Below are 24,140 nucleotides of genomic sequence, written 5' to 3' on the forward strand. Positions count from 1 at the left end.
CTTTATGCAAACAGAAAAGATAGTTACTTGTACTGTTACAGTTGGTGATTACTTAGTTTACTAGGATTCAAATGAAATTAAATCAAGCATTTATATGCATAAAACTGATGTTATATAGCTAACTCAGTTCTTACCGTTAACCGACTGCCGGCGTTGACCTCGATCATTCCTCGCAGAAGGTTCTGGCAGTCCGGTGGGATAAAATGGGGCATGTGAAAGACCCCCAGCTTCACTTTTTCTAACAAGTTTCTTAAATTGTCATCGTCAAACGGCAGAGCCCCCTAAACGAAAGACAGACAACAAAAAGAAAATGCATTAGTCCGAGGAGAAATTCTGAGTTATTAGGATCTCTGGAGAAGAAGAACAAACTTCAAGAGAAGTGCTCATAACATTGACCCATAAATGCTAAGTTTTCCTTTATTAACTCTCACTGCTTCTTCTTATGTAAGGGGTCTGTCGGTATTGCTGAAGTGCTACAGCTGAGTGATGAGGTTTCATTTCCATTTCTGATGAAAAACCAAACGGAGGAATAACAAAAAATCAAAGAGACAGGACGAGAGCATAAATGCACTCCAATCACTTTGGAAAATCTGAGAGGATTTTGTGCATTCAGCATCGACTCAAAGCACAGTCTGGCAGAACTCAATTTTATTTTTGGTTTTGGTGCTGTCTGCCTTTCCACAGCAGGTCAATATATATTTCATAAAGGGACGACTGAATGAACTTCAGCAGAACAGTAAAGAAAAGAAAAGAAAAGAAAAGAAAAGAAAAGAAAAGAAAAGAAAAGAAAAGAAAAGAAAACACGAAATGAGACAAAGGACACATTGACATATTGAAGACACCGAGAGATGAGACAAAAAGAAATGCACTGAAAAGAGGACAAAACAATCAAAATAAAAACAGAAGAGACAAAATGAGATTAGATTAAAGAAGTCAAGACAAAAGAAATGTAATGAGACAAAATAAGAGACAAAAAGGAGACGAGACAAGGAGAAATTGAGAAAATTAGATGCAATGAGATGAGAGAGGAAGATAGAAGAGATGAAATAATAAACTGTAGAACGAGACCGAACGAAAGATAAAATGAGATGTAGTGAGATGAGGCAAAATAAGAGACAACAATGAGATTAGTTAAGGTGACAAGATGAGACAAAACGACACAGAATGAGATGAGACTAGAGACAAGACAATACGACACAAGACCAAATGAGAAAAGACATAATGGGTCAAATAAAAGTAGAGGACAGACAAAAAAGAGACGAGGTGACATTACAATAAATGAGACTAGATTAGATGAGACACTATGAAAAAAGTGCAGAGACAAAATGAGACAAGACGAAACGAGATGCAGTATGTGAGACAAAAGGAATGAAGAGAATAGACAAACCCAGATAAGGAGAGGAGACATCACATGAGACAAAAGTTAAATGAGAGAGGAAAACAGATGAGACAAAACAATATGATACAAGACTAAACAAAAGAAGACAAAATGAAAAAAAGAGACAAAATGAGACAGGATGAACAAAAGGTGACAAGAGCTGAGATAAAATGCAGATGAGATGAGAAAGAAATGAGAAATACTTTTTAAAAGTGCAAAGACAAAATGAGACAAGATGGGGTAAAATAAGAAAAGACAAAAAGCTGAGACAAAATCAAAGAGAATAGATAAAAATGAGACAAAGTGAAGTGACATGAGATGAGACAAGATTAGATCAGATGAGAGAAGAAAACAGAAGAAAAGAGATAAAACATCATGGGACAAGATCAAAATGAAATGGAATAAGACGATACACAATGAAAGAAGACGATACACAATAAAAGAAGACGATACACAATAAAAGAAGACGCTACACAATGAAAGAAGACGATACACAATGAAAGAAGATGATACACAATAAAAGAAGACGATACACAATGAAAGACGATACACGATGAAAGAAGACGATACACAATGAAAGAAGACGATACACAATGAAAGAAGACGATACACAATGAAAGAAGACGATACACAATGAAAGACGATACACAATGAAAGAAGACGATACACAATGAAAGAAGACGATACACAATGAAAGACGATACACAATGAAAGAAGACGATACACAATAAAAGAAGACGATACACAATGAAAGAAGACGATACACAATGAAAGAAGAAGATACACAATGAAAGAAGACGATACACAATGAAAGAAGACGATACACAATGAAAGACGATACACAATGAAAGAAGACGATACACAATGAAAGAAGACCATACACAATGAAAGAAGACGATACACAATGAAAGAAGATGATACACAATAAAAGAAGACGATACACAATGAAAGAAGACGATACACAATAAAAGAAGACGATACACAATGAAAGAAGAAGATACACAATATAGGAAGACGATACACAATGAAAGAAGACGATACACAATGTAAGAAGACGATACACAATAAAAGAAGACGATACACAATGAAAGAAGACGATACACAATGAAAGAAGACGATACACAATAAAAGAAGACGATACACAATGAAAGAAGATGATACACAATAAAAGACGATACACAATAAAAGAAGACGATACACAATGAAAGAAGACGATACACAATGTAAGAAGACGATACACAATGAAAGAAGACGATACACAATGTAAGAAGACGATACACAATGTAAGAAGACGATACACAATGAAAGAAGACGATACACAATGAAAGACGATACACAATGAAAGAAGACGATACACAATAAAAGAAGACGATACACAATGAAAGAAGACGATACACAATGAAAGAAGACGATACACAATGAAAGAAGACGAAACACAATGAAAGAAGAAGATACACAATAAAAGAAGATGATACACAATGAAAGAAGACGAAACACAATGAAAGAAAACGATACACAATGAAAGAAGACGATACACAATAAAAGAAGACGATACACAATGCAAGCTGACATGTGATGGTATGAGATAAAAGAGGAAAGCAGAAGAGACCAAACGAAATGAGACAAAATACAATAAGACAAAAAAATTAGACGAGACGGAAAATAAGATACAATGAGATGAGGAAAGAAAACAGAAGAGACAAAACAGTGAGCAAGACCAAACAAAACAAGACAAATTGAGTCAAAATGAGACGAGATAAGGAGATGTGAGATGAGAGAAAATGAGATTAGAGAGGACAACAGAAGAGACGAGACAATATGAGACAAGACACTATAGGTCAAAGAAAAGTAGAGACAAGGTGCCATGAGACAAAATGAGATGAGAACATAAGAGACAAAACCATATCCAGAACCAAGATGAGGTGACGCAAGAAAAGAAAAGTTGAGCTGAAGTCCCCGAGTCGTTGTCTGAATGCAGAGTGCAGCTCTGAAGTCACAGACGTTCTATGAGCGATATCTGAAGAAATTACTCAGTCATCATCATCTCTAGAAAGTCAAAAACAATCCAGCTCGGCTTTAAAATGCAGACCAGTGGCTCTGTGTGGAGAGATAAGCCTCTCAGACTCAAGGGTCTCAATTTTACTCTCAAAATTGAACACGAGCATTTCAGATGAGCTGGAGCTCTCGGGGATATTGCTGCGCTTCAGACGCGCAGGTAAAACATTTCCAATAAAATCGGCTAATAACGCAGTGCAGAGGTGCGCCCTATACTTGCTCCGAACTGCATTGTCTTTGGGACTTAGAAACACCAATTCCCATCCTTCATTCAAATATGTGTGTTCATTTCCACAAAATACCATTTCTGAAGAAAAAGGATCGCTGATAACGCTCTGAAAACGTGAGTTTAACTTTAATATCCACCGCTCTGTCAAAACAATCAACATCATACGATGTGTTTGATGGTAGTTTCTACACAATTTAAGCAAACTGAAGAGACGATGTTTGCCATAATTAAGATATAATTCACGCAAAAATTAAGTTCAGTCAAACCTCTATGACTTTCTTTACTTCACCAAAAGGAGATATTTGGTTGTCATGTTCATGCTGCTCTTTTCCATACACTTAAAACTAAAAGCAAAACAAAACAAAATTATATATATAATTTTTTCATAATAAATGTAGTCATATGAGTTTAGAACAACAAGAAGGTGATTAACTGTTGACAGAAATGTTATATTTGGGTGAACTGTTCCTGTGAGGTAAAGTCCGGAGTGACTCACCACTAACAGAGCAAACAGAATGACCCCACAGCTCCAAACGTCTGCTTTCCTCCCGTCATACTTCTCTCCCTGACAGAGACAAGACAAAGTCAAACCGCTGATTCCAGATCAGATCAGGTCACACATTCAGAGGTCTCTCTTTTACTCCCACAAGCAGAACGGCCGACAGTCAGCCAACACTCACCCGGATGACTTCAGGACACGCGTAATGAGGAGATCTGTGGAAACACAACATCAGCTTGAGTTAACCACACCGCTAGTCATCTCTCGATATGTTTTTCATATTTTAATTATTTTACATTCCCCCGTTTTCTTCCTTCATTAAACAACCTTTGCTGCCAAGTACATTAATATGTTTAAACCAACAAATTTTACAGTAAAAGTACAATTTTACAATAAAAATGTTATAGTATAATTGTTTTCCATACAAAATGCCTCAGCATATAGTAATTTATTTTATTATAAACAAATAATATAATGTTTTATATTTAATAAAATAAAAAAAACATTTGATTACCTGTAATCAATATTTAGCATTTTGGGAATACTATTTATTTATAGCAGTACTTTAACAACACATTACCAATTTGAATTTTTACATTTTATATTTTTAAAAAGCATCTCTGGGACTGGGATATTTTAAACTGATTCAATGAAACCAACAATTTTAAAAATACTGATTTGCAGTATAAAAATGCGGGGACTGTGTATAAAATGGTCGTAATTCAAAAGCGTTTTCTCATTTTTGTTCAACCTTTTGAATTAAAGCTTAGAATTTGCACTTCAATTTCATCTCGTTTGTTTTATTTTGATTCTATTCTGGTAACATACAGAGCCACCCAAAATTACGAAATTTTGTTCGTGTCCAAATATATATGGACCTAACTGTAGAAAGATTTTAGTTTCTGTCCAATCAACATATAAATGTAGAAGTCAAGCTGTAATTCCCAAAAGTGCTCTGAATTCGAGCAGACGTTCCCCATCTGCACTGCTCCGTGACGTGTGATACTGTTTGCTCAGAATGATTAATATCAAGATCTGACACACTAAAGACGACGATAACATCTTCCCAGAGTAATTAGGGTCACACAATGTTGACGATACTTCCTGTTTCACCAGCTGACATCCTGTCTCCATTAATCTCTCTCCACAAATCCTCTTCTACAAACGTGTTGTGCATCTCCACAGAACACTCTTCCCATCGACGCAAGTGTGAGCGTGTTTTCTCGGAGATAAACGGGCACGTTCAGAGCTAATCACATTATTTGGAGAGTTGCTCAGTGAGCTGTCAGCATCTCCCATGATCCCCCGAATACCTTCACGAGCGTGCGCATATGCAAATATGAATATCCCGTTAGCGAGAGCTTTGGCTTATCATCTAATGTATTCGACTTGAAGAACTGCAACTAAATACAGAAGCACTAGAAACGTCAAGAGAAAAGCTGCTTGATGTGGAGACGTAAGAAGAAGGAAGCTTGTTTCTGAATCGGAATAAAAATAAATAAATGAATAAAATGGTTAATTGAGAGTTTATATCAGACATACCCCCTCCCGCCCAATTACAGAAGATTTTTTTTTTTTTGATTCAGACTTTTTTTCTTGTGATTGTGGGCGTATATCGCAAACATCTCAAAAGAGTTTGTATCCTGTAATTCTGCTTTCGGAGTGGAATTAAAAATAAAAACGGCAATTTATTTTGCAATGTTTTTCTCTCACAATTTTTACTTTTATTTTCTCTCAATTCTCTCTGAATTTGGACTTTTCTTTAAAAAAATTCTTACAGTATCTCACAATTCAGAATTTTTTTCCCCGCAAATTATTCCTGCAAAATATTACATCACAATTCTGAGTTTGCATCTCAAAATAAAAGTTATAAACTTGTACTTGTAAGTTTACATCGTATAATACTGAATTTTTCTCTGAATTCAGAGGTTACAGTTCATTTCATAATTCTGTTCTTTTGTTTGCATCACAGAATAAAAACAAAAAAGGTCATTGCTACTTTTTTCTCTTGATTACAAGCTTTTTCGAAATTGTGTTTATTTCTCACAATTATTATTATTTTTTTTAAATAAACTTTTAATAAACTAAATATGGACTTACAATCATGAGGAAGAAATTCTGAATTATATAATTGCATTCAACATTTTTGTCATTGTTTATTGTTGAAATCAAAATAATAAAACTGAGGGACGCAATCTCAGAATTCAGAGAAAAAAACGTCCAAGTCGTAAGTTAATGTCGAAATTTCAAGTTTGCATGTCAGAATTTTGATAATATATATATAAATTATAAATGTAAGATAAATAGTTGCAATTACTTTATTTATTTATTTATTTTAACCTGTGGTAGAAATAGCCTTTCATATTTATGAACAACTATGAAAGAGTAGAATGGTATAATAATTCTGACTTTATCTCAGATTGGGCTGCAACAACACATAGTATCTTCCAGAATAGTCTACAAATATGCATCACCAAAGTGTTTTTTTCATTTAGAAGTCGGTTCTCAGTGAATTGGTGAATTTTTTTATTCTAACACGCAGGAGCCATTTTATAATAAAACATTGTGGGATCTGTTCAGTAAACGTCAAACTCAAGGGTCATTGCCCTCAACACGTTAGCCTCGACGGGATGTTTGCGTATTAGGATCCTGGAGGCGTAACGATCACCCTGCGTTAAATCGCAGGGATCAAAACGAATCAGATGTTTTAAGGCCGTGAATGTCTTCATTGTTTATGTTGATGAGGAAGGCAAATTAGAGATAAAAATATAGCCATTAAGGGATGAGTTTATGGAGGACCCCCGCTGCGCGTGGCGCCTGATCATTTATCTACTCCAAGATGTTTGCTAGAGCTCATTTCCTCGCTCGTTTCTGCTAAACTCGTCAACCAATGACAGGCAGATATGAGATGCCTCATAACTGATGTGGGTGTGCGCACCAGCAGACATATGGGTTCAAACGGCTCTGTTCGGTACGATGCACAATGATCATTAAGCCCAAAATAGTGTGTGGTAATAGGAACATGACAACAAACACCATAAACTCCAGCGGAAGACATCCATGAAGCTCTGAATCAATAAAGCTTGTGTTACTGAGAGTGGGGGTCAGACTCTGAGTCAGAGTGTTTCAGGTCGTGTCGTAACACAGAGTCACTCTCAGTGTGTCTACATGACAATTTGCATAAAAGTGCTTATTTAATAACTTTATATTGATGAATATACAAATGAATGAATGAACACATGTTCTCCTTTTAAAGTATCAGTGACTAAATGAATATCAAATCATAAATATCGAATATTTTTGAATGAATGAACAAAATTAATACATTTATTTCAGAATTTTGGAATTCAATATTTTTAAATGAATTTGAAAAATTCTAAATTAATTAATTGTTAAACACAATTAATTACCTTTTTTAAAATATGAATGAATAAATGAATGAATGTTTTTAAAATAATTAATTAAAAAAAATGAATAAAACATTTTTCAAATGAATGATACACAAAGGAATTAATAGATAAATTGATCAAAATGCTGTATGAGTTTTTAATTACATGAATGAACAAACGAACGAACAAATGAATGAATGAACAGACTTTAAATGAACTAATGAATTGATCAAATAAAATGAATGATTTGAGTTTTTAAATGTATTAATGAATAAAAAAATGATTGAATTAATAAACAAATTAAAATAAAATTAATTAATAAATATTTTAATGACGTCGGAATAAATAAATAAAAATGTTTCAAAAGAATAAAGGAATTATTAAATTAACAAACAAATAAAATTGATGAACAAATATTTTTCATGAATTCTTTAAAATAACTAAAAAAATTTAAATGCATAAATGAATGATTAAATAAACAAAACAAAACGAATGTATAAATATTTTACAAAAAATGAATGAATGATTGGAATTAATGAAAGGAATGTTTTAAGGATTAATAAATTAATGAATAAATGAAACAAGTAAATAAAACAAAATAATTTAAAAAGAGTGGATTGAATAATTAGATTATTTTTAATGAATGAATGAATGGAATAAAAAAATAAAAATAAAGTGAATTATTGAAGTGCAAAATAATAAAATGAATATTTTTAAACAAACAATTAAATAAATTAACATTACACATTAATCACCCCAAAATTTAATAAAACAAAAAAAATTTTTTTACTTTTGTTTTGTTTTTTTCAATAAAGAATGTTTGAATAAACAAATATTCTAAAGGCGCATAAATAAACAAACGAATAAATTCAAACATCTGTCTCTCCCTAAGGGTGCTTCATGTATGTATTTATATGTATGTGTAAGTATGAGGTGACCTGTGAGAAGCTGAATGTGCAGTGAGCCGGACCCTGAGCTGTGGGGTCACTGGAAAACATCAAGGACACTGGGATCAGAATCAGGAGCTGATGGGAGATTCACAGATTCATCCCGATAGGAGATGTTGAGTCACGCCGCTGCTGAAGCTCGTACAGGACGGACTCATTATATAACGTGAGCTCACTCTGCCCCGCTGACTTCCCTGCATTCAGCTTTAATCTATGGCCACGGCTGGCTGTAATCCTAAAGGTCAGGCTAAATTAATCTACTGACCAAAGACACGAGGCTCTGTGGCACATGTGATGGGAGAAATAATGATAGTGAGAAAGAAATGAAGGGCAATAAATGAGTGGTGCTCGTATCTCTCCAGCCCAGGCCTCGATGAAACGAGAAGCAAAGACTAATCACACTGATGATGTCAGAGGGGGCGGGTCAAACAGCTCAGCTCAAAGTTCATTGGCTGCTTCCACGTGATTGACTTCGCATTAAACTGCATTAAACCTAGATTTTAAACTAAAAGCAATGCAAAGATTGCAAAGAATTTGATTTAGAATAATTCACGTATTTTTCCTACTTCATATCGGATTTAAATAAATTCTGAACGTGAACTAACTTAAACTACAGGTTTTAAAATGCACCTAAATGGCTCTACGATTTTTTTTTCAATAAATTGTTATTTTATTCATAAAAACACACCTTATGAAGAATAAAAGTTAAACTTTTATAGTATTGAAAAATATGTATTTTTCATATAATTTATTTTCTTTTTGATTTTCTATCAGTTTTATTAAGCATGAGATATAGAGATTTTACTATAATTTTGATTAATATTTTGAAGAAGTTTCAGTTTTATTTTTTTTTAATTTACTAATTTTGTTGTGTGTTTTTGACTATGATTATTATTAATTCATTTTCTATAATTTTTTTCTATACAATAATTTGTATTCACTATATATATATATATATATATATATATATATATATATATATATTAAATTAAATTAAAAATTTACATTTATGCATTTAGCAGGCACTTTTATCCAAAGCGACTTACAGTGCATTCAGGCTATCAATTTTTACATATCATATCATATCATATCATGTGTGTATATATATATATATGCCAGGTTGTTATTGAAAATAAGAAATTCTTAATCACTTGCCTGGTTAAATAATGGATAAATAATGGATAAATTATATAATAGGTTTATAATGATATTAGTTTTAGTCAGCTATACTGTAATAACACAGTTTTTCTTCAAATAAATGCAGCCTTGAAACAGTATTTAGACAAGACTTCTTTTGACAATACAAAAAATGGTTCTGGCCACAATTTTTGGGATGGTATGTTTTTGAGAAGACAGTTTTAATGTATTTGAATTCTGAATGAATAAGTGATTAATGTCTGAAGCTGTGCATCTAGTCTGAGAAAACACTCACACGTCTCACTCACACACAAGCTTTGAAGAAAGATCATCAGAGGATCAACAGAAATCATGTTCTGCATGAAGAAAACACAGCCTACACCTAGAACCAGTAGTTCTATGCATCCTCACAAATTATGCAAAAAAAGGAAACATTGAAAGCACTGAAGAAAAAAAAATATCACTGGTCCTAAAATAAGCTGCTTTTTCACTGCACAAGATATCATTTATTAGTTGTTTTTGTGATGAAATATGTAGCAGACGTTTCTGGACAGTTTTCATGAAATCTGCCTAATTCGTAACACAATTTAGATGATGCTAAATAAGCAGCTGATATGTGATGCAGACTGTGACAGTTTTATGAGTTAAAGATGTACATTTATAATGATGAGAACAGGATTTTTTTCTCATTTGAATAAAAAAAATGAATATTCACTCTTCAAGACCAAGCTCCTTGCCAGTGGGTCCCAACAGAGATGCTTTTACTCATTTCACATAAAAAAATCATCCTAACAGACTGATCATAAACAAGCCAATCATAAGAGACATGATTCATTTATTGAGGTCTTAAAGGTACAGTGACAAAAACCTGTTTAATATGGGTCAGAGAGAGGATGAAATGCTTCTGAAGAACTAAATTACAACCAAGAAAACTTAACTAGCAATGTAATAGATATATCTAGAAAGACCCTAATAACTGTAATCACCATATATAATATAATTGGACACAAATACATTTGTGACTCTGCCAACTCTGGAGTACATTGAAAATAGGTATTTTAGGCCTAAATTTAAGATTCATGCATTTGAATTACACATATATTTTTAAGAGTTTTAACATGAAGACAATTAAATTTCTTCATATATAATTTGTACAGCAAATTAAAGTAGTTACAGAATAAAACAAAATCATGATCACAGAAATATTGATCCTGTATCCTCTAATCTTTCCTGTTTAAGTAATTTGATTTGACTTTTAAGTTTCACAATGTGCTGCTTTAAACTGAATCAATATAAATCTGTTTATTGTGAAAACAATTACATTTTTTTTTGCATTTTAAATGTATGAATGTTAAATTTGGCTAGTTGTGTAACATGGGATATTTAATTAGTTAAATGAGACTGAAACAAATGTGTTTGATTAATTATAAATATATATACAGTATTACCCTATTTATGCTGTATAGTTAAAAAACACATTTACTTTATTAGCAATATTACAGAAATCTTCCCAGTGTCATCTTTGTATGCGTAACAAATATGCATGACATTAACTTTGTTAAGCTGTGTAATCCAAATGGATGGACCTTTTACATGCGACTCATTTACATCAATCTTAAGTTTAGACTTCAAGATTTTGAGTCTGAGCTGAAGGCATTGAGTGTCCTGATCATTAATGTTATAATGAGCATCGGTTTCACTCACCCACAGCTGGTTTCCAGCAGACTGTCTCCCACCTGCAGGGATGCCATGCCGAAATCTGCTATCCTGATGTTATTCTTCTCATCCAGCAACAGGTTCTCCGGCTTCAGATCCCTGTGACTGTACAAGAACAGATGAAGAGCAGAGAAGAAAATGAGATGTGAAAACTGAGCCTTGAGTATCTTACAGTATATTTGACCTTGTATTAGCTAGACTAGTTGTGTCTCTGAACTTGTAATGAGATGATTTTCCATTATCCCTGTTTCTTCGGTTTCTCTCTTTCAGCAGTAGTAGTCTATAAGAGCCTGTGGGAGCCCGTCATGACGGATGTGTCAGAGTGTGATGTTAAGTGCTCATCTGACCACAGGCGGACATCAATTAGCAGCTTCCAACTAATGAAATTAATTCAAAACCTTCTCTTAATTAATTTGCTGCCGCTATTTTCACTGTGTGAAGTAAGATGACTTTACAAAAGTACTGTAAAAAAAAAAGTAAACCAACACATAAAGCAAGGCAAACCAGTAAAAAAAAAAAAAAAAACACACACAAATATATATATATATATAAAAAAAACAGAGCTAAAGAAAAAACTAAAGCAAAAAAAAAAAAAAAAAGGACACAAAGTAAAATAACACAAACAACAAAACAAAGAAAGGCAAACCAATAAAATATGTATATATTTAATAAAACACAACAAAAATCAAGACAAATATAAAAACAAAACATAAAATGAAGCAAGGCAACACAAACACAAAAACAAAGCAATGCAAAACAACACAAAACAAAATAGCAAAACCAAAAAAACAACGTAAAACAACAAACAAAAAACATAAAACAAAGCAAAATAACTGTCAGGGTTACTGAGGGAGAGGACCCAGATGCAGAGTGAACAAGGAACGTTTATTGACAAAAGACAAAGCACGATAGGAGGGAGTGGCTTGAACAGTCCAGACAGTAGGATTGGGTAGATGGGTAGACAGTGGAGCAGGCAGTTGGGGGGGGATGACCGCCGAGGGGGGCTCTGGGTGACAACCGAGTGCAGGACCGTTGAGGAGGCTGTGCAAGGGACCAGACCACAACACCAGGAACCAAGGGCACTTGACTATAGAGGTATAGCCACACACGTCAGCCCTCCAGGCGGGGAGACCCAGTAGCCAGGGAGAAGGCAGCGGGCAAGACAGGAACAGACAGAACTCACAAAACACTAGACAAGACTTAAGACAACATGAGAACAACAACAACTATAATAATAATAATAATAATAATAATAAAAGGGCAAAAATCAGACAAGGGTGTTATGACCTAGAAACCAGATTAACTAGGGAAATAACCAAAGTAAACTAAAAAGGTAAAGAAACAAATACAAAACAAAGTTCTAGAAATAACTGGAAGACAACCAAGAAAATAACTCAAAAGGGGAAAATAAATACTTTAAATAACAAGTCAAACTTAAGTCAAATTAAAAGTGAGATCCAAACAAAAAGAAACACTTAAACTAGACTAGAATAAACAGTGACAAGATAAACTTAAACTAACAAATACCAGACTTAAACTGACAAGGGAAAACCGCTATTAGTTTAGAACAGCTAGCACGCTAAGCAGACACTAACTCACACACAAAACGAACCAGCAAACACATGAGGGAAATTATCACAATAAAAGCATACAGAGACATGAGGAACAGGTGACAACACTCTGACTAATGGGGACTAAACAAGGGGGCGTGACCAGGGAAAACAAGGAGGTGGGACAAGAGCACGTGGTAGACACAAGAGACACAACCATGTGCTCAGGCACAAAATAAACAAAGACACATTGAACAAAGACAGTACAGACAAGACTGTCAGGGCAGGATCCTGACAGTACCCCCCCTCCAAAGGACGCCTCCAGGCGTCCACCCTGGGTGGAGGAGTGAAAGGGGGCACAGGCATGGTAGGGGGCCAAGATGGTACTGACTGGGGGGGTGGGTGGGATGAAAACCTTGGAAATCCAGGCCTACCAGGGAAAACAGGGAGTGGGCTGGGAGGGGTGGAAAAAGTTCCAGGGGAATGGTTAGGCCAGGGTGCTGCCGGCTTGGGGAAACCCGGTCTATCCAATTCTGCAAAGGTGGGGGCATGGCTGGTGGCACCTCTCCCTACAGGAACACCGCTCACAGGCAAGGGTTGCCAACTGGACTGGGTATTCAGGGTGGATTGCCGGGTATTCTTGGTTGTCAAGACATGACTAGCAAGAGATTCTGGAATGGCCTCAAAGAGATTAGGGTTCTCTGGACCGGGCTCCAAAGGCGACTGTGGAAGGTTTGTGGGGACTGTCGAAATGCCCTCCTGGGCCACAGGAAGAGACTCAGAAGCTGATAAACTGCCCCCTGGGGTGGCAGGAATGGGCTCAGAGACTGACCTTTGAGTGGCCTGGCGGGTGGACGAACTGCCCTCCGGGGCTGCAGGAATGGGCTCAGGGACTGATTCTTGAGGGCCCCCTGGGGTTGCAAGAATGGACTCCGGACTTGGTTCTGGACTGCCCTCTGGGGCTACTGGAACTGACTCGGGAGTGGATTCTTGACTGCCCTCAGGGTCTGCTGAGCTGCCCTCCGGGGCTACTGGAACTGACTCGGGAGTGGGTTCTTGACCTCCCTCAGGGTCTGCGGAGCTGTCCTCCGGGGCTACTGGAACTGACTCGGGTGTGGGTTCTTGACCGCCCTCAGGGGCTGCTGAGCTGCCCTCCGGGGCTACTGGAACTGACTCGGGAGTGGGTTCTTGACCGCCCTCAGGGGCTGCTGAGCTGCCCTCCGGGGCTACTGGAACAGACTCGGGAGTGGGTTCTTGACCGCCCTCGAGGGCTGTGGAATTGCCCGCTGGGGCCACCAAGATTGGAGTCCTCTGTGGGCTAGACACAGGGGCTGGAGCAGACACTGGAGTGAGCTCTGGAGCTGGCTGCTCACCACTGGACTCCATGGTCATGACTGAAGCAGCAGGCCACTTGAGATCACCCAGGGAAACTGCAGGAGGGATCTCCAGACTAAGGTCTCTAGCTCTCTTGGTGCGGGCCCTCCTACCCTTTCGTCTCCCAGGCCTGTAAGCATTCACGTCACCTACATCTTGACTTACATGAACTGACATTGACACAGAATTTTCAGGACTGGACTTGACTGGCTTTGAATGGACTAAAACAGGCTTGACTGGCACAGGAACAGGGGCTAACAGGGGAACCTCCCTCACGGCTTCCTTGAGCTTGACTGCTTCAGAGCACTTGGTTGACTCGGACGTGACTATGAGGGATTCAGCCGATTCGGAGGCTGGAACCAGCACAGAGGCCTCCATGACAGATGCAGCAGCTTTGGCCGCCCTCCTTCTCACTCTCCTTTTCTCAGTGGGAGTCAAAAGATGATCAGGGACATGACTCGATGGAGTGAGAGTGGGGTGATCACTGTAGGGGGACTCTGGTGGTGTAAGTACCTGCCAATCCTTGCGGTGGTGCAAATAATTGGAAAAGTTCCAAAAGTCCAAGATCCTCAATTGCTCCATCTCCCACTGAGGCAGTGGATCATCCAAACAGAGGTTGAAGACATCCTTAAGGGCTGCATCCTGGTACTCAAGGCCCCTAGACATAGTCCAAAAGAATTGGGCAAAGGCCCTCACCTCTTGTCCCTGCTGCCGAAGTGCACCCAGGCCTTGCTGGCGGGCCAGTCTCTCCTGAGCATTTGCAGGGGGTAGGATCTTGATACTCATTCTGCTGGGTCCTGACTTGGCTGGTTCGTTCTGTCAGGGTTACTGAGGGAGAGGACCCAGATGCAGAGTGAACAAGGAACGTTTATTGACAAAAGACAAAGCACGATAGGAGGGAGTGGCTTGAACAGTCCAGACAGTAGGATTGGGTAGATGGGTAGACAGTGGAGCAGGCAGTTGGGGGGGGATGACCGCCGAGGGGGGCTCTGGGTGACAACCGAGTGCAGGACCGTTGAGGAGGCTGTGCAAGGGACCAGACCACAACACCAGGAACCAAGGGCACTTGACTATAGAGGTATAGCCACACACGTCAGCCCTCCAGGCGGGGAGACCCAGTAGCCAGGGAGAAGGCAGCGGGCAAGACAGGAACAGACAGAACTCACAAAACACTAGACAAGACTTAAGACAACATGAGAACAACAACAACTATAATAATAATAATAATAATAATAATAATAATAATAATAATAATAGGGCAAAAATCAGACAAGGGTGTTATGACCTAGAAACCAGATTAACTAGGGAAATAACCAAAGTAAACTAAAAAGGTAAAGAAACAAATACAAAACAAAGTTCTAGAAATAACTGGAAGACAACCAAGAAAATAACTCAAAAGGGGAAAATAAATACTTTAAATAACAAGTCAAACTTAAGTCAAATTAAAAGTGAGATCCAAACAAAAAGAAACACTTAAACTAGACTAGAATAAACAGTGACAAGATAAACTTAAACTAACAAATACCAGACTTAAACTGACAAGGGAAAACCGCTATTAGTTTAGAACAGCTAGCACGCTAAGCAGACACTAACTCACACACAAAACGAACCAGCAAACACATGAGGGAAATTATCACAATAAAAGCATACAGAGACATGAGGAACAGGTGACAACACTCTGACTAATGGGGACTAAACAAGGGGGCGTGACCAGGGAAAACAAGGAGGTGGGACAAGAGCACGTGGTAGACACAAGAGACACAACCATGTGCTCAGGCACAAAATAAACAAAGACACATTGAACAAAGACAGTACAGACAAGACTGTCAGGGCAGGATCCTGACAATAACTAAACCAAAAGCAAAACAAAACATAAAAACAAAAATCTGATCAAAGCAAAAAACAAACAAAAAACAAGCAAAAACAAACAAACATAAAGCAAAACAACTAACACAAAGCAAAGCAAAATAACAAAAAATGACATTATGCTAAACAAAGCATATTTTGAATGTTTAAATGTAACAAAATAATTATTTACAGAAATTGTGAAAAACATAGCTAAAAAAAATTACACATATTTAGAAACTTTTGGAAAAAAATCTAGTTGACTAATTTTCGTAGGTAAATAAGCCTAACAAAGTTTTCTGAACAAACCTAGATTTTAGAAAGTGAATGTTGACATGTGTAGATGTTCACTTCATCACATCAAAGACTATAGAGTTGTCTACTAAAGAGACAGTTTCCCTCCAAGTGGACATAAAATGAACACACAAACACATTTATGAACCCTAATCTCACATGGGCTAATAAAAGTGAGTATGAAGAGATTTACGCCTCAACGACGTTCATGGGACAAATTGCAAAGGTGGGGTTTATTTGCTGTGACAGCGGGAACATCCATAATGGCTCTTTAAAGTCACTTTCTGACACATTAATGTCATAATCTCTCCTGAACAGAAACTGTTTGTTGATATGATCAGCGGCTGACCCTATATTTTCCTAATCGAAGAGCGGTGAGGCTAATTTCTCCGCCTCTGGTCTGCAGGTTTATGGAGAAATGGGGCAAGTTGAGCTGCATGCTAGTTTGGTTTTTGATAGTATCTGGTTTGTATTTGCCACTGAGGCGCCAAATGTTTCCCTCAGTCCACCATGAGCTCTTAAATTGCATATTTATTGGCCCAGTGATAGTTTAAATTCATAATGCACATGTTGTTTGCTGATAGAGATCTGCATTTAAATGATGCTTAATATATTTTTTATGGATACAATCAAAACCACAGTGTTTCTTCCTATAAAAACCTAATAAAGAGTATCTGTTTGGCATCTGCACATCGAAGGGTTGCTGTACTTATTATTACAAACATACGACGTGGCCTGCTGGGTCGTGCCGGTCCTGATGTGTTGTGTTTTGGTGCTTATCTGCAAATGACAGATGTTTAAAATCCACAAACCAAGCCGTCCTCCTAACTTCATGTCTTCTTCTAGACTGTCATATTTAATAGAACAGCAAAGAGCTCACTGAACACGTATTTATAAAGAAATAAATTGGCTCAATTAGGACTCAAACGAGCTTTACATTATTGTAATGTAAAGAGCAGCAGGCGGCACATGCAATAGTATATTATCTATCTTAATCACATGCTGTTCACAGCGGTCTAATTATGAGAGTGTTTAATTACAGAACAAGTACTGTGTGTCTACATGTTTAGTGGTGCTCTGCTTCGGCTTTTCTGCACGATGGCTATTTAATGTTGGCTAATTTACTTTCTTAATGCACATTCCTGGAATTACGTGCACAATTTCACTTTCTCCACTCAGTGACATGTTACAGAATTCGAAGACACCGTGTAAAGGGTGACCTGGAGCTCCACCCAAAATGTATGACATCATGCATTTGTATCAGGTGCGAAATAGTGGAATATTAGTTTTAACCAACAGGTGCCAGTGGTGCAATTCTCAAAAATAAACTGCATTCCCTTTAGGTAAAATCAAACCATGTACCACTTTTTTTTTTAAAGATATAGTTCCCCAAAAATGTTACATTTGTGGACAATTTATGCAGTCTCAGGTCATCCAGTATAGGATTTGGAGAAATGTAAAATTGCATAATTTTCTCGCCAATGTATGGATCTTCTGCAGTGAATGGGTGCCATCAGAATGAGAGTCCAAACAGCTGATAAAAACATCACAATAATCCACAAGTAATCCACAGCACTCCAGTCCATCAATTAACATCTTGTGAAGCGAAAAAGTGAAATTGTGCGAACAAAGCTTTCTCCGTCTTCCCTGAATCAGGAGAAAAATGCGCACAGAAGCTATGGTTAAATGTTGAAGTTAAACATATTAAAGGTGCATTTGTTTCTTACAAACACACAGCTTTCCACATTTCAGGTCAGTATCCGATGGACTGCAGTGGTGTGGGTAACTTGTGTATTATTGTGATGTTTTTATCAGCTTTTTGGACTCTCATTCTGACGGCACCCATTCACTGCTGAGGATCCACTGGTAAGCAAGTGATGTAATGCTACATTTCTCTAAATATTATGAAGAAACAAACTAATGCATTTTGACAGTAAGACAAAAGTAATCTTATTTTTCCACCAAAACCAAACATGATGATTATCATCCATTACCACGGACAGTTTTCGAAACACTCCCTGAATTGACAACTGGGATTTCACAAGGGGGAACGTTCTCCAGTGGCAGATAAAAACCGTATAACACAGATGTGCACTCAGAAGTCAAATAACACAAGCAAAGAAAGTGCATTTGTGCTCATTTCAGATTTATTAAACAATCTCCTTGTGACTCGTATTTCCGCTGAGGGATTAATGGGGTGCTACTGTCCAGATCTTCATATCTGGACATTACTTCTGAGTGTCAAGTGAGGCAATATTGGAAGAATCAGTAAAAATGGATTGGGTGAGTTTTTCCTTTCAGACAGACTGCTTGTTATATATGTATACTCTGCCTGACAGCTGTTGTCACACATGGACTCTATTAGTAGGTATATTTGGGGAAATATTCACGGCTAGCAGCTCCAGAAGGACGATTTCGTAGGTGGACAGAAAGACACTGAATGAGCAGTCAGCCCTCAGCTATTAAAATGTCTAAACCGCTCATGCTTCGAATAGCCATGTCAATCTGTCCATCACAATAAAAAAACAGCACCCATTTAAAAAAAAAAAATAATAATAATAAGGTTTATATTTCAGGAGAGAATATGCGTGGATGCTCAATGTTAGACACAATGGTTTCAAATGGAGTTTGACATTAGCATGTTGCTATGCTAAAAACATGATAAGGTGTGGAGGAGGACCAAATGTCTTATTTTGCCTGGGATTTCTAAATTGCCTATGTCTGGGTTTTGAATTTTAATTTTTTATATTGTTTTCATACTTGATAAAGACAACGATTAAATAGTAGTTTGACCAATTTTTTGTTTATTTGAAGTCATTTTTGCTCATTAGTATGATTGAACTAGATCAAAGGTCAGCAGCACAGACATTAGTAGATAAAATGGGATTAGATACATTTGTGTTAACATATTGAATTATTGCAGGATTGTGTCATATTCTGAGTTAGCATTTCTCCGTTTTAATTCATTTTGATACTTACTAAATCTGTTTATTTTTGCAAGTGGGACGAATGAATGCACATTTACATTTAGTCTAGAACTACATCATGTTCACACAGCGCAACTCGAAACTGCAGTAAATGTATGTTTTCGGAGTTTTGCAGAAATGTCACAACGAGCACATTTTTCCAACGTTGCGCAATTAATCTTTGTATCACTATAATGTATCAATTAATCCAAAAAAGGTGAAAAATTGAGGTGAAAATTATTGTAATTATGCATACAATGGTTAATTAGTGTAATTAATGCACATACTTAAGCATAAATATGCTGCCTACCATTTGGACCAGCTGTCACACACACCTGTGAGGCCTTAAAATGCTGTCTAAGTAGGTTTCAGAAATTATAATATATAAACTGCGCTTGAAGGCAAAGCGAACAATAAAGAATGGACAGACAACCAAAAGACAGACATATTGCAAGACAAACCGCGAGAAGAATAATGAAATGGGAAAGGACGGGAGTGTAAAAGAGAACATTGGGTGGGTATTTCTCCCATCATCCCCAGCTGACTGTCCCAGCACGAGATCCGAGGGGCCGGGCGGCTCCCAGTCACATATGAAGAAAGCAAACAGCCGGGGAAGTGTGACAGCATGACAGGGACATTTCTCATGACTGCTGCAGCATACTGCCCTACTGCTGCTCTGCATGAGGCCTGCGGCTCTGAGAAATGAAGCAGGGACCAGAGACGCAAGACAGGGGTGTCTGTGGGGCTCAGCAGACAAACTAAAGGTGCACAGAAGAGAACGTTATTGCTGATCTGAGATTAGTGTATGGCTGCCGTTCATCATATCACAGTCACATGGTGCGCATGGTGGTGTGTATTTATAACAGAAAGACTGTGTTGAGATTGCACGTTTTATTTTTGTTTATTTTTCTTGTTATATTACATTTTATTCCTTTTTATTTTTCCAAATGCACTATTTCAGTGTGTTTGTCTCATCAAATATATATATATATATATATATATATATATATATATATATATATATATATATATATATATATATATATATATATATAAATTATTCATACATGTATACAGTGCCGTGAAAAAGTTATTGCCCCCTTAGGTTTATTTTGTATTTTGCATATTTGTGGCACTTAAAAGATTCAGATCATTAAACAAATTTTAATATTAGTCAATGATAATGCAAGTAAAAAAATATATATATTTTTAAATGATGATTTAATTTATTAAGGGAAAAATGCTGTCCAAACCTATGTGGCCCTACTTGAAAAATCAATTGCCCCCCTCCTGTTAAATCATGTTAGAACTGTGATTAACCACGCTGAGTTAAATTTCACCAGCCACATCAAGGCCTGATTACTGACAGACCTGTTAAATCAAGAAATCACTTAAATAGAAGCTGTCTGACAAAGTGAAGCATGCGTAAAGAGCAACACATCATGCCGTGATCTAAAGAAATTCAAGAACAGGTGAGAAACAAAATAGTTGACATGTATGAGTTTGGATGGGGTTTTAAAGTCATTTCTAAAGCTTTGAAACTCCAGTAAACCACGGTCAGAGCCATTATCCACAAATGGAGAAAACCTGGAACAGAGGTGAACCTTCCCAGGAGTGGCCTGTCTACCAAAATACGACTCATCCAGGAGGTCATAAAAGAACCCAGAACATCATCTGAAGAACTGCAGACCTCACTCGCCTCAGTTAAGATCAGTGTTCATGATTCACCAATAAGAAAGAGACTGGGCAGAAACAGCATCCAGGGGAGAGATCCAAGGCAAAACCATTGCTGACCAAAAAGAACACAAAAGGCTTGTCTCACATTTGCCCAAAAATATCTTGATTATCCTTATCCTTACTTGATTATTAAGAGTTTTGGGCAAATATTCTGCGGCTTGATAAGACAAAAGTTTCGGAAAATGTGTGTTCCGTTACATCTGGCGTAAAACCACAGCCACAGCTTTTCATTAAATTTCATCATACCAGCAGTCAAAGATGGTGGTGGTAGTGTGATGGTCTGGTCTTTCAACACCTGGACGAATATCAGAAAATCCTGAAGGCAATGTCTGGTTGTTTGTCTGTGATCTCAAGCTCAAGCGCACTTAGTTTATGCAACAGGACAATGATCCCAAACACACTAGAAAGTCCACCTCTAAACGGCTCAAGAAACACAAAATGAAGGTCAAATTCCAGACTTAAATCTGATTGAGATGCTATAGCACCTTAAACAATACATTCATGCTCAAAAACCCTCCAATATGGCTGAATTTAAACAATTCTGCAAAGAGGAGTAAGCCAAAATTCCTCCACAGCGATGTGAAAGACTCATTGGCAGTTATCACAAACACTTGATGGCAGCTGTTGCTGTAAAGGGCGGCACAACCCATTATTAGATTTAGGGGGCAATGACTTTCTCACGTAGCACCAGGCGGGTTTGGACTGCTTTTTCCCTTTTAAATTAAATCAATATTTTAAAACTGCATTTTGTATTTACTTGAGTTATATTTGTGTAATGTTAAAATTAGTTTGATGATCGGAATCATTCAAGTGTGACAAACATGCAAAAAATAATCAAATAAAAAACAGGAAGGGGGCAAAACCTTTTTCGCAACACTGTATTTTATTCCAAAATGGATTCAATTCATTATTATCCTCAAAATTCTACATCCTCAAATCTCAAACTCTGATCTTCCTCATTCTGCAATTATCTGCCATTCTTCTCTTCACCTCTCAACCTCGGTCAGGTTGGATGGGGGCAGGCAGACACACATTTTCAGGTTTCTCCAGAAATATTTGATTGCGTTCAATCCCAGGCTCAGGCTGGGCCACTCAAGGAGATTCACAGAGCGGTCTAAACCACTCTTGCTGTGTGCTTAGGGTTACTGTCCTGTTGTACGGTCAACCTTCTTCCCAGTCTGAGATTCTAAATTCTGTGGAATAGGTTTTCATTAAAAGCTACCTCTATATTTTGGTGCATTGAGTTTTTCTTCTACTCGGAGTCTCTCAGTCTTTGAATTGAGGTTCATCAGACCAGAGGATCTTATTTCTCATAATCTGGGGACCTTTATGTGCTTTTTTGCAAATTCCAAATGTTTCCATGTGTCTTCACTGAAGAGAGGATTGAGTTTGACCACACCACCATAAAGCCCAGATCGGTGGAGTGTTGCAGTGATGGTTTGTCCCATCTTCATATATGATCATGGAGCTCTACTAGAGTGATCATCAGCTTCTTGGTCACCACATCAACCAAAGCCCATCCAATGCTCACTAACCATTTTTAAATGCAGCTGTGACCCTTCCTCAGATTTGTGCCTCAATACAATCCTGTCTCAGAGTGGGACCTGCTAACTGTGGGACCTTGTATAGACAGGTGTGTGCCTTTCCAAATCATGTCCAATCAACTGAATTTTCCACAGGTGGACTCCAAAAAAGTTGTAGAAACATCTCAAGGATGATCAGTGGAAACATGATACACCTGGGCGTCAAAGGGTCAGCTTGTTCTGTTTATTGTGAAGAAGATTTTGGACGATTGCATATGACCCTTCTATGCAAAACCAATAAAATCAATAAATACATTTTACACCGTATTAACACCTGATACCGTCAAAGTACCAGAGTAGTTTTTCTAAAGCAATTCTTTCATCTTGCCGCTAATATGGATGCACACAAATGCAAATGTGTATGTGTGTGGCGTAAAACCCCCACAGTGATACACTGATTACCCATAATACCTCTCTTTCATCTCTAAATAGATCATCTTGATATCAGTCTTATGCGTTAAACGAGAGGATCTGCTCGTTTATCCAGGTGTCAGTGTTTCAGAGCTGCAGCTCAAAGTTAAAATTCTGCCTTCAAGTCACAGTTGTCTGAACGATCATATTTATGAGATGAGAGCACATGAACATGTATTTTTGGCACTGCCAGAAGTTTGCCACAGGGGCTTCCTGAACACGGGATGTCTTAATTAGCAGTGAGGAAACTGGAGATTTCTGGGGTTTTCTGAGGGAAAGATCATGCCAGAACCTAATTATAAGCTTGATTATATCAACCGTCAACAAAACCATTTAGTTCATATATATGTTATGGACTGTTGATGAAGAACTTGCAGAAAATCATTCTCTAATGAACATCCATCGCTCTTGGTTTTGCATTTTGTCTTTTTTAACGCACATCATGTCGTAATTTATCGTAAGCAGGAACTTCGCATTTATGGGATTTAAAGACCATTTCACACTATTTGCCCTAAGTTTGCTTCAGTGCAACAAGGCATTTGTAAAACAAAAGGCTTGATTAAAGCTGATGACGTGATTATTTGCTGATGATGTTTGTAAAAGAACATGATCATTATACATCGTTGGTTAAGTCCTCACCTTTTTTCAATTTTCATAACCCTGTTTTATGCTTCAGTGAACCAAACAGGACACATAATCAAAAACAAACGAAAACACCGGCTTACAGAAATAATAGCTTCAGATATTTTGTCAAATTACGCCGCGGTTTTAGTGTGATGGCAAAATGTAATCAATTGGATGCAGAGTTTTTGGTTTAAAAAGTGCAAAAGCCACTGATGTGGGAAAAGCTATCAAGAAGCTCACGAACGGTGTTCAGTTTTCCTTTTTTGAGTTAAAAAATGTTTAGTCTTCAACTGATGTGGTCATGCTGTTTAGGCATATATTTAATAGCCTGGAAACACACAAAACGTGTCACTCAAGCATCACTTAGACATGCTAATAGGAAATATCACATCCAAAAAGCAGTTCA

General features: G+C 37.2%; 1 protein-coding gene across 4 annotated transcripts in view; it reads right to left on the reverse strand.

Moving 5' to 3' along the window:
• The window catches only part of LOC113043596 (serine/threonine-protein kinase BRSK2-like), a 199,884-nt gene that overhangs the window by 39,172 nt on the left and 136,572 nt on the right, over positions 1-24,140 (reverse strand). For all 4 annotated transcript variants that reach the window (XM_026203087.1, XM_026203086.1, XM_026203085.1 and 1 more), the window contains exons 5-8: positions 11,339-11,455; positions 4,343-4,376; positions 4,159-4,227; positions 135-281 (exon numbers count right to left, since the gene is read on the reverse strand). In XM_026203087.1, the coding sequence (XP_026058872.1) occupies positions 135-281; positions 4,159-4,227; positions 4,343-4,376; positions 11,339-11,455 (367 nt within the window). The remainder of the gene's footprint in view (positions 1-134; positions 282-4,158; positions 4,228-4,342; positions 4,377-11,338; positions 11,456-24,140) is intronic.

The sequence above is a fragment of the Carassius auratus genome, chromosome 25, assembly GCF_003368295.1.
Source record: "Carassius auratus strain Wakin chromosome 25, ASM336829v1, whole genome shotgun sequence".
Taxonomy (NCBI): Eukaryota; Metazoa; Chordata; class Actinopteri; order Cypriniformes; family Cyprinidae; genus Carassius; species Carassius auratus.